General features: G+C 45.7%; 1 protein-coding gene across 1 annotated transcript in view; it reads right to left on the minus strand.

Moving 5' to 3' along the window:
- The window catches only part of PCSK5 (proprotein convertase subtilisin/kexin type 5), a 364,026-nt gene extending 352,916 nt beyond the window's left edge, over positions 1–11,110 (minus strand). The window contains exon 1 of the mRNA XM_004383285.2: positions 10,367–11,110. Coding sequence (XP_004383342.1) covers positions 10,367–10,558 — 192 coding nt within the window. The 5' untranslated portion in view covers positions 10,559–11,110. The remainder of the gene's footprint in view (positions 1–10,366) is intronic.
- Between the last annotated feature and the right edge of the window lie 1,398 nt (positions 11,111–12,508).

Below are 12,508 nucleotides of genomic sequence, written 5' to 3' on the forward strand. Positions count from 1 at the left end.
TTTTCCTAAAATTATTTAGTAACATTGGAAAAAAGTTCACAATATAATGTTAAGTGAAAAGAACATATACAAACTGATAATAGCTTAGTAAAAGAAAACAGCAACTACGACTCAAGGTATAATATCAAAAATCAAATCTTTTGTCATTGAGTCTAATTCTGATTCATGGTGACCCCCATCTGTTACAGAATAGAACTGCTCCATAGTGTTTTTTTGGCTGTGATCTTTATGGAAGCAGATCATCAGGCCTTTCTTTCTGCAGTACCACTGGGTAGGTTAGAATCACCAACTTCTAGGTTAGTAGTCAAGCGCAAACCATTTACACCACCCAAGGACCTTCAAGATATAGCAACTGAAAATTCATGGGTATTTAGTAAGTGCCAGGTCCTATTCTAACTACTCCTCACAACAATCATGTGAGGTAAATACTATTAATATATCCCTTTCACAGATGAGGAAACTAAGGCACAGCGTACCTAAGAAGCTTGTCTAGGATTTCCCCAGCTAAGAAGTAGCTGAGTTAGGATTCAAACTCTTTTGATTCAAGACCTATGATCTTAACTACCTCAATATGTTGACAAGGGGGAAAAGGTAGGTTGGGTGGGTAGACAGAAGCAGATATGTAAAGAAAAGAAAAAAAGCAAGGAAACACACCAAATGTTGACAGTAGGCTTTGAAAAGATTTCTATTGTTTTCTCTAAACATGTCTGTGTTTTCCTAATTTAATAATTCATGTTACTGAGAAAGGAATAAAGTGGTGCAGAAATAGAACAGAACATCTAACTCTGATCTGCAGAGGACGAGGAGGGGCCATCAGAAGAGGCCCTCAGTCCTTCCACTCATTTTTGTTACCATCCCCCTGTTCTTTGCATGAGCTCTTTCCTTTTGCTAACAAATACGTATATCCAGGTCTCCCTTACCAGGAAGATCCCTGAGTGGTTCAAACAGTTTGTGCTCAACTGCTAACCTAAAGGTTGGTGGTTTGAAACCACCTAGCGGCACTGCAAAGAAAAGGCCTGGCAATCTGCTTTTGTCAAGATAACAGCCAAGAAGACCATATGGAGCAGTTCTACTCTAACACATGGGGTTGCCATGAGTTGGCATCAACCTGACGCAACTAACAACAACCCTTACCAGGTCTCCCTTTAATCCGGCTACCCCACAACTCCCAATTCTATCATTCCTGCCTTTCATGGCCAAACTTTTGTACTCACTTCCTCTACTGCCCACATCCCTAACTTCCACTCCACTTTTCCATCAAGCCTTAGCTCTAAGAGGGCTCGTGACCTCATCACCAAATCCTAAAGCCACGTTTCAGTTCTCATCCTCCTGGATTCTCTCTAGAGCCCTTCTTACTCTTGCACATCCTCTCAAGGGGGCACCTTTCTCTGACTCTGCATCTTCCTGGCCTCTTGTCTCTTTCATCTACTCCCTTTCTCCCTAAGTGGAGATATTTCCTAGGTTCTATTCTCAGCCTTCCTCTCTCTTCATGCTTCATTTCTTAGCAATCCCGTATACTTCCACAGTTTTGCTTATGGTGGATAGGTGCCATTCTTCACTTCTTTTCAGTCCTATATTCTCTTTCACCTACTGAATATTTCTCCCGGGCATGTTCTTCTATCTACCAAAACCAAAACCAAACCAAACCAAACCAGTTGCCATCAACTCGATTCCGACTCACAGGAACCCTACAGGACAGAGTAGAACTGCCCCATCGGGTTTCCAAGGAGGCGCCGTGGATTGGAACTGCTGTTTTGGTTAGCAGTCAAGCTCTTAACCACTGTGCCGCCAGGGCTCCTCTATCTACCAACAAAACTATAAAGCTGGCTTATCTTTTTGTTCCCAGAATTGTTCTTAATTCCACAAATGAGTTTACCATTCTCCCTACCCCAAGGCTATAAACTTTGCAGTCATCTTCAGCTTCTCCCTCCTCATCACCCACTTTCATTTAGTTATCAAATCCTCTTGAGTCCATGGCTACAAAAACTTCTAAATCTATTATTTTTTCATTCTCGCAGCTTCTAGCTTTATTACCAATAACCTTTACTAATGCAACAGTCTCTCTGTCTCCTCCAGTTCATTATGCACACAGCTCTAGAGAACTCCCCCCACATGCTTGCACTGCTATGCTACCCACACCTCCATTAGTTTTTGCCTTAGTGAACAATACAAAAACCAGTCAAGCCCACTGCCGTTGAGTCGATTCCAATTCATAGCAATCCTGTAGAACAGACTAGAACTGACCCATAGGGTTTCCAAGGCTGTAAATCTTTACGGAAGCTAACTGTCACATCTTTCTCCCACAGAGCAGTTGGTGGGTTCAAACTGCCGACCTCTCAGCAGCCGAGCACTTAACCACCGCGCCACAATAGTTATAGGTAAAAATGTCTTAGCTCCTTGAGAGCTGAGAATATCTTTTGATCTCTGTGTTACCAATAGGTTATTATGTCTCTCCTTCTCAAAGACATTCAATAAAGCTTTTTATCTTACACGATAATGTTGACACTTCCTAGACTAGGCGTTTAAAGCCTTATACAATCTGATCTGAACTGAGTTTTTCTTTTTCTTGATTCGTATCTATTTTCCCTTATTTTGGTAACAGCAGCCCATTTTCTAAGGGACCTTGGTGGTGCAATGGTTAAGCACTCGGCTGCTAATGGAAAGGTCAGCGGTTCAAACCCATCCAGTGGCTCCACACAAGAAAAGATCTGGCGATCTGTTCCCCTAGAGATTACAGCCTAGAAAACCCTATTGGGCAGCTCTACTCTACCATATAGGGTCACTATGAGTCAGAATAAACTCGATGACATAAAACAACAACAATCTCATTTTCTTTTGGGGAACTGTCCCTCCCCCAGCTGGTCAGTTACCCATCAAAGGTCACAATCTCCCTTGCTTCAAGGGTAGACATGTGACCCAAGCTGATCCAGTGGAATACTGCCACGCCCTGGACAAAGCAAATGTCCCAAGAGTGGGCATGTGACCAAATCAGGTCCAACTGGAGCCTTTTTCAGGGGTTAAGTTCAATACTGGTAAGAGAAGTGTTAAAAATTATATGAGCCTCAACTTTGCAAGAATGATTTGTTCCCACGTAGAGAAAAAAAAAAAAAAAAAACCAAACCCATTGCCGTGGAGTCCATTCCAACTCATACTGACCCTATAGGACAGAGTAGAACTGCCCCCCAGTGTGTTTCCAAGGAGTGGCTGGTGGATTCAAACTGCTGACATTTTGGTTAGCAGCCAAGTTCTTTAACCACTTCGCCAGTCTAAAAATGTGATATAGGGAAATAGATGCCTAGCGTTACCCCTGGCTTTTCAGCTGGACAAGCTCATAATCACTTTTTTTGGATTTAGATGTGATTCAGAATTCAGAATTCTTAAGATCTGAGAAAGCTAAAATGGGGTATACACTGAAGTATACCTGGTTTAAGGATAACATCCCTGTAATCAAACCCATTAATATTTCTTCAACAAAACAAAGCAATGCCCTAATTAAGTAAAATAAAGACTATGAATAACTTCATGGCACTTTAGGTCAGGATAGGTTTCGCCGTGAAAAAAATGTAAATCAGGTAAGGTTTGGGTGCAAAAAGGGTTTAGCTTTCTGTTTTTAAAACTGCACATAAGGGCAGTTATACGTGGATCTGCTTAAACCAATAGATTCCTTATTTACTTATCTGATTGTTAGTTTTATTTAAGCAGCATGAGTTGGGTTTTTGACACTTGCACCTCAAAAGTCCTATTCCTTATGGGCCTATCTATATTTTAATTTTATTTCCCACTACTCCTCTATACCTACTCACATTCAAGTCAAATTAAAAATACAGTTTGATTCTTTAAATAAAAAATCTTGCAACCTCCATATGGTATATATACTATAAACCAAGCTGGCCAACCAGAAGATGGGGAGCCCTAGCTGGCTGATTTTCTAGTCAGTTGCCCCAGCCTCACACCTCCTTCCATGGCTCCCAGGGAAGTGCAGCTATCACTCACCTCTTATGGAAGAATCAAGCATAGCACTGAATTTCCTCCTTCTCTCCTCTCCCCCTAGGAGCCCTGGTGGTGCAGTGGTTAAGAGCTAAGCCGTGAACCAAAAGGTGGCAGTTCGAATCCACCAGCTACTCCTTCGAAATCCCATGGGGCAGTTCTATTCTGTCCTACGGGGTCACTATGAGTTGGAAGAAAGCAACAGATTTTTTGGTTTTCCCCTCTCCTCCATTTCATCTCCCATCAAATCTCCATGGTCAATCACAAGAAATGGGAAAATTGTAAGCTGCTTCATGACAGAAACCCCCATTAACTACAGCATTCTCTTATTTCCCTTAGTAGTCTTTGCATCTCTTTGGTATCCTTATAGATCATATACGCTTCGTGTGCCTTTATTTTTATATTCCTGTTCGCTACTTGGGCACCTGATCCAGCAACGTTATGAGTGGATGGAGCAGGTAGTACCGTCCTTCGTTTGAAAAATGAGGAAATAAGGGTCAGGTTGGTTAATAAAAGGAAAGACCCAGGAATGTCATTCAAACCTTCTGACCCCTAGTCTTGTTCTCTTCGGTCTCATTTTCCTCCCAGGATTACCTCAAACTGAAGAGATTATTGGCATTGATTGTTCCTCTTTGGTATCCTTAGAGATAGAGGTGTAATCTATTGTAACTAGTGAGAATGCTGCATGGATAATTTCACTCTATATGATGTGCATATATAATTTTGATAAAAAATGAAAACATTTCTATTCATATGTTATTATATATAAATATCATAAAATATAAAAAATGAATGCTTATGGACATTCATGCACATTAGAAGATGTATATACGTGTATATATATATCTTAATATAAAATGAATGCTTGTGGACATTCATGTACACTAGAAGATACATAGTGTGCATGAATGTTCACAAGCATTCATTTTCACCAACCAGGAAGCCAAAGTTGGCTTCGTTCTCATCATTGAATCCAACCTGAGTTGGCTGAGTGGGGAAGTTCCAAGGCAGAGCCATGCCTGTGGATACTTCAGGCTTGGGAAAAACCTAGACAGCTTCATACAACTTGAATCCACAACACAAATACCCCTCCCTGCCCCGGGGGTATTTCTGGGGTCAAAACTCCCTCCTTCAGCCAGAGAATCTGACATTGCAGGAAACTTTCCCAGCACTCTACGCTGCTTCTCTGGCTGACCTTTAAGGTTAGGCCTATGGCTATAAGCCCATGAAAGATAGCGATAAGGCAAACTCAGCTTCCTCTGGGCTCACAAAAACGCAGTTCTGCGTGGCAAATAGGCCCTTAAAATTCTCCATGGCCTTATACAAGCCATTCCTAGTCTATGAGGTTAATGCAACAGACCCACCAACATGAGGACATGCATTCTAAATGGCTTTTTGTAGTAAAGGATCCCCTAGTCTCCCTCCATTTTCCTCTTGTGTTAAGAAATTCCCATTTGAGGGTTGTTAGCTGAGATCAGAGCTGAAGTTCTTGAGCTAAAAGAGCTGCTCTGTGCAAAGCCAAATTATCCCACAGGGATTGACCTGGGACTTCTAAATCAATTTACTTTTCTATTTACAAACTAAGAGCTTACTAGGGGAGGACAGTCCACTCCTGTCAGACAAGCCACATCCCCTATTTAAAATACCACCCACAAGCATCCAGAACCCACTTCCCCTCTCTCTCCCCTGTTTATCAACTTTTCAAACGTCCTCATTACTCACAGGTCAAAATTTATCAGCAGAATGGGAGGCCCTCAAGACATAGCAGGGTTCTTCCTGTTGAAGAATCTCTTCCCATTGATTTGGAAAATGCATCTTCTAAATTTACTCATACAAACGACGTTCAGAATTAGACAAAATATAAAAATTCAAACTTAGTTTAACATAATTTACCCAGGTAAGATGCTTTATAAAATAGCTAGTCTTCAGATATGTTTCTTCCCTTTCTCCCACCTCCACAAGCTTATCTCACAATATCTAATGGTCTATAACAAGGCTCAACATGGGAAGAGAGCACTGCCATGGGAAATTAGCCATAATTCGTTTAGAATCCAACATAATACTATTTTAAATTGTTAGCTGAAATGGAAAACCATTTTCCCAATCTACAAAGCTCTGATTTGGCTCTACTAACTCAGTCATCAAAGTTTATTTTCCTCATCTTCATATTTTGCATCTTCCAGCTTAAAAGTGTATCTTCCTCTCCCCATATCTAAATAAAGTTTGAATCTCACCTGTTTCGGCCTTTCTTCTCAGATTCAGATTAAACAAACCTTTCTCTGTACGCCTATGTGCTGAGCAATGCATAGTTAACTCACTCGATTATTTAGAGATTTATGACGTTACAGATGAAGGAACAGGGCCTCTGTTTAAGTTCAGTGACTTCACAGATTGTGCAAACTGTATCTCCAGAGTTTCTAAGTCCAAATGCTTGCAATGGGGGCTCCAGGTTAAATATTCCCCCAGTATTGCTTGCAACTAGCTTTATCCTTCTGGAGTCTTGTTTAAGATAAGTTACATAGCTTGGGAAGGGATTTTTGCTACCTTGGAGTTGGAATCAAGGATTAGCAACTCACAGAAGGATAAATACAGCCGTTGAACGTTGCAAACATCTGTTCACAGGAGACATTCTTCCTTCCTTCTGGTTTGTAGAAGATGTAGTCTAAACACAGATTCACAATTAACATTATGTCAAGTCCTGTCCCTTTTTGTCATTTCTATAACCAATAGATTGTTAGCATGAAGGATCAGAACACAGGATCAGTGACAGAGACCAAGGCCTCTTGTTTGATCCCAGTGCAAGCCAAAAAGCATGCACACCTACCTTGGCCAACTAGCAGGAGTTGGTCAAACTAGATCCTAAGAGTCCTTGTAGTCAGGGCACTCTACAATTGGCCCTAATATCAAGCAAAATATGCTCTACACTCATAACAACTACTAATAATAATTATGATTAGGTATCATTCCTGAATTTCAAGGCATAACCATGCACAAAATATAAACACTGTGTGAAAACCTACCAAAACACAATGCTATCTCTATAACCAAAGGCAAAAAAAACCCTTATTATTGTTCCTTCCTAGGAAGTCAAGCATGTCCTTTTTGCTTGTTTGCTGGCTTCTTGCATTATTCTGCACATCCTATCTCTTGTGAACAGAAGAGGCACGCCTATGCTTTTCTGTAGAAATCTCCAGGCCAGAAATTTTACTTCTGGTGACTTTTAAGTGCTAAGACGCTATACAAAACATTATGTTAATATTCTAAGTAGATGGTCAAAGCTATATCTATACTGTGGTGAAAATTCACCTTGAATTTTTAAGATATCAAACATACTGCCAGGATATTAAATGACTCTGGAAATAACAACAAGTTTCAGTTCTAATTTGTGACAGAGGTGGGACCCCAAGACCAAAAGAGTAAAGAACAGAGAAGCTTCAGAGCCACAACATTTGCAAATTAGTTTCTACCCTCAACTGAACTACAGCTGGTTTGGTGATGGAAAGAAAGAATAACAAAAGGATGTCTAAAGTGTTAAAAGGTCAGAGCAGTAAAAGGATGAATGAGAAATACGGTTGGCCCTTATAGTGCAATCATACTGCACGTGCGAACTGAATTTATCACCCAAAAGACTCAGAATAGGGTTATACTCCTTTGATCTACAAAGGAAATGCTTTACACTGTAAGAATAACTGATCCTTCTACACTGGTTATAGCATCAGCTCCAGGAGTCCTCTGTAAACTTGACAAGCACTAAATCTCCTCATTAGTGTTGTAAAAACCACAATAAATAGTATTTGGTACTATCTGTATGTAAACATTCAAACTTTTTAAATGAAAAGCCAAGGACCTTCATTTTAAGGTTCTGTGGAAAAAGCCAGATAAGGCTGCAAGATACTGCAATGTCTGCCTGTTCAAAAGTGGATTTGGTGACAATTTTTCATCCCTCACTATGCCAAGTTTTGCAATATCTAAGTTCTATTCAATGAGTTCGGAAAGATACAGGTGTTTCTACCCTTGCAAGTCATGAAGCTTCTTAGATTCAAGAAGTCCAGGTTTGTTTGAAATAATATCTGTGAATTAAGACGAGATATTTGCTTCTAGTCTACTAAGCCACTAACCCAGAATTCAGGGAAATGGGGATTTTACTTTATTCCTCCCTTCCCTGCCAAAGGATGGAAGGCTTTCCTAAGAGGCAGGATCCAGTGGGCCTGGACCAGAGAGTCCTAGGTCTGAATCATGGCTTTGCCACTGTCTAGCTGGGTGACTGTGCAGGTAGGTCACTTAGCTTCTCAAAAGTCTTGGTTTCCTCATCTGCTATATGTGAAGTAATATCCACCAAACAAGGTTGGTTTGAGGATTAAGAAAAAAGTGTATGTTCAAGAACTTACTCCTCCAAATATGTCTGATTCCTAGGCGATGCTCAGTGTCAGCTGAACTTGAGAGATGTGGTTTGGAAAGATTAACAGTATTACTTTCAGTGTTAGCCTTCCCAGTTATGTTCCTGGGGCAATGTAGCACCCAACTTTAAGCTCATGGTAGAAAAGACCAGAATAGCCTCAGAGTTTCTTCCAGTGGGGAAAAAAAAAGGGTAGTAGACTCCTACCAGGACTGGACAGTGTTTCCTTCTGTTTTACATAAGGTCGCTATGAGTCAGAACCAACTGGAGGGCACCTAGTAACAACAGACTCCTAACAAGCCATTAGAAGAGAACCCTTCTGCTGATGACAGGCACTCAGGCAACAAAATCTGGCTGGCTTCCCTTACTTCCTTCCTAGAGAAAGAAAATGCTGCCGGTGCCCCTTGCCCTGGTCTTAGTCCTCCACAGGACCGACTCCTCTGGAACATGCCCTCCCGCTGTGCGGGCAAAGAGCAAGACTTAGCGCTCCCGCTCTTCCCAACCCTCCCCAGCTCTCCTCCACCACCTTGGCAGATCCAGCGACAGCAGCTCCGCCTCCTCTCCCAAAGCGGCGTGTCCTAGAAGGCGGGGGTAAGGAGGAGGTGGGAGTTCCCGCTCTTCTCCTGGAACCGAGCTCCAAGGCTCGCGTTCCTGGACGTGGAGCGCAAAAGCATCAAAAACCGTCTGTGCTCTTCGCTCCAGCGGCACCAGCCGGCCCCTTCCTCTCCCTGCACCCTGGCAGGGAGCGCAGGGCGCGGGCCCCGGCCCTTCCCGCGTCTTTCCGCACCTCGGGCAGTTCCAAGAGAGCGCCGGCTGCGAGGGCACCCCGCCATCACCCACGCCTCCCATCCCCAGCGGGGTCTCGCCTGAGACTCCCTGGCGAGGACCCCCTGCTCGTGGCAGTCCAGAAAGGAGGAGTGTAAGAGTGGGGCTCACTTTCTGGGACGCGCTTACACAGTCCTCTCCACTCCATTTCTCGAAGGGGTATGGGGTGCGGAATCTCAGGGGGAAGAGAAGGAGGAAGCCCAGAGGGACCTCCAAATTATTCCTCTTCTAATCATTCCCATAACATCACTTCAACTTATTGGCATTTTCCCCCCAAACAGGGCAGCTCTCAGGAGAGCCCTCAAGCTGTACCCCACAAAAATCCCGCGCCCAGCTGCCGGACCAATTCGCCCCACGGCGCCGCCTCCCGGCCCCGCACGTCGGGCGCTAGAACTGTCCGTTCTCCCGGGTAAAGGGACTCGGAAGTTTCCCATCTCGCGCTCTGATCCTCTTCCGGGAATCCCCAAGCGGGTCTGGAGCGAGGCAGGCGAGGGAGCTGGAAGGTCTCTCAAGTCTGCGCTGACGCCGGTCCGACCCTTCTTGCCTCGCTCTCCGCGTCCCTCCTCCCCTCCAGCTCCAGTCTCCGCGCCTCCAGCGCCCAGCGGTTCTCTCGCCCAAGAAGATGAAACTTCTTTCTGGGCTAAATTCAGGTAGGAGCAGGAAGGCTTCTCCGCCTACCTCTGTCCTCTCCTTATCCAGCCTCCCCTCACCCAAGTAGCGGGTTCCTGGCGGGGGAGCTTACTCCCTGCTCCCTCGAAAGACCTTATTTCCCCCTCACGACCACCCGCCGAGACTTTTCCTCAGGCTGCTAGTGCTCCCTGTCTTTTTAGGCCAAAAGGTCCCAGGTGGAGTTTGAAACAACCACAGGGGCAGGCACACTCCAGATTTTTCCAGAGACTCTACCTGTCCCAAGTGGCTTACAAAAAATAAATAAACAAAACACAAACCCTGACAACTTTGGGGAGTGTATTTGTGTGTGTGTATGTGTGTGTGTGAGAGAGAGACAGAGCGCGCGCGCATCGCCCACGAGTTAGGGTAACAGCTGCAACAGCACATCTGGAAAGGGAGGCCGACAGGGAGGAGGCGAGAAGCGCAGGGCCGCGGGCACCTCCTCTCCAGCAACTTCCAGGGCCGAGGGCCGGGCCAGGCGGTCGTTACCTGTCCAATGTTGATGAATCCGTACTTGCTGGCGATGCGGTTGGCCTCCGGGAAGCCGCCGGAGATTTTGACCGCCCAGTGGTTGGTGTAGACGCGCGTCCGGCACACGGGGAGCAGGCAGCCCCCGAGCAGCGCCAGCACGCACAGGAGGTCCAGCCGTCCCGGGCAGCAGCAGCGACTCCCCCAGCCCATGGTCCCGGCGCCTCGCTGCCTCCCTCGCTCGCTCCCTCTTCGCTCGCTCCGCGCACTAAGCGGCGCGTACAACTAACTTCTCTGGCCTGGGCCGCCCCGGCGCGCAGCCCCCGGCTGCTCCGGCTCGAAGCCTTGGGCGATCAGCAGGAGGCGATGAACCCCGGCTGGGATCACAGCAGCGAGCCTCACTCTGGCCCGTAGACCATCCCTGGGGCTGCGGGGACCAGTGCTCCCCGCTCTCCGGCCAGCAAGGCGGTCGGCGGGAGCTCCTTGGCTCGGGTGCGGGAGGCGGCTGAGTGGGGCGGGCGTCCTCCAAGCAGTTGGATCTCGCCGGGCTCGGCACTGGGACTTAGCGACTCGCCCTCGCTCCTCCCCAGGCCCCGGAGCGTGGCGGAGGCTGCCGACGGGGGCGGTGCAGGCAGCGGCCGGGCGCCCCCTCAGCTTGCTCTGGCTCCGAGCGCGCGCTCGCTTGCTCCCTCGCGCTCCCTCAGGCTCCGAGCAGCGCGCGGGGAGTGTGAGTGGCAATGGCAGCAGCTCCTGCTCTGCATAAATGACTCTCTCCCGCCCCCCCTCAACACCCCTCCTTTTCCACCTCCCTCCCCCTTCTCCGCTCCCTCCTCCGCCCGCCCGAAAGCGGCCGCAGCCAGGCGCCAGCCAGGTCCTAGCGCCGCCGGGTTCTCCCGGCTGTAACCTCCAGGGTCTCGGGCAGCAAAGGCGAGTCTTTGCAAAGGGCTGGGAGAAGAGCTTCGGGTTCGTGATTTTACCTCCTTCTCCCCCACTCCCTGCTGGATTTGTGGTAATTTACCTCCACTTCCCGAAAGGCTAAAGAGATTTACATGTTGGCTGGTCCGAGTCAAGCGCCCTGAAGATTCATTCATCCTCGCTCTGAACGTCCTTCAACGACTATTTAAGGAGGTCACTTGTGTGTCAATTGCCGAATAAATAACCGGAGATTTTCACTTCGTTAATTCTTCATGCTTTTCAGCAACTGTTTATTTTACACATTTTGCTCCCGGGAGAAGCTACTACTACAGGACCGTAAGGCACATAGATTCTTAGGAACGCCAACCACCGTGGCTCCAATGCCAAGTATGTTACTTAACTAACTTTCGAAATCGGTGCTTCGGGCACTAGGCAACACCACGAGAGAAAAATTCCAGTCGAGGAATTGAGGAAAGATACTTCTATGAATGTTTGGTATGAAAGTGGATGGCGATGTTGGGCCAAGGGAATAATTTATTTATAGGTTGGATTGAGTCAGATGAGGGCTTCTTTTTCTCCACCAGGGGAAAGTTTTCCAACTTTGTCAAACACAACCCTGGAACAGTGAAAGACTTCAATATAAAAAGGAGCACAGAGGAAGTTCAAGTGAAATATGTAGCCGCGCCGCCTACCTTACTGTATCATGCACTGTTACTTGCAGCAGGCAAGAGGGAGCTTAGATTAACTCGCTTTTTCACAACCCCCCCCCCTTTTTTTGGCACATGGGTGATTTCTTGTGAAAAGAAAATTATCCCTTATGAAATAATTCAACGGGACTTTAAAGTATTCACTATAACCTTCGTCAGCCCTTCCCCGTTCCTCCTTCCTCCTCCCACCGTCTGTCTTTCTTCCTTAGCATTAGTTAAATGTATTTGAGATTAATTAACCCATGACATCTATAGCTTTGGGTGATGATGATTCCCTTATCTGGCTAGGACCTCACTTTTCTTTTCCGGCGGCTGAAGCATATATGCACATTCAAAAGTCGGCTAGCACCTTGGAGCATAACATTTTATGACATTTTACGAACTATATAAAGTATGCTGTGTTGCTTAATCTCCAAACAAACCCACGAAATTATCCCCACATTACTGATGAAGAAGTGGAAGATCAGGAGAATTTAATCACTTGCAGAAGGGTATTCTTTTTTCATGTATTTATGTATGTATGTGTGTGTGTGTGTGTGTG

Source organism: Trichechus manatus, unplaced genomic scaffold (genome assembly GCF_000243295.1).
Source record: "Trichechus manatus latirostris isolate Lorelei unplaced genomic scaffold, TriManLat1.0 scaffold00107, whole genome shotgun sequence".
NCBI classification, from domain to species: domain Eukaryota; kingdom Metazoa; phylum Chordata; class Mammalia; order Sirenia; family Trichechidae; genus Trichechus; species Trichechus manatus.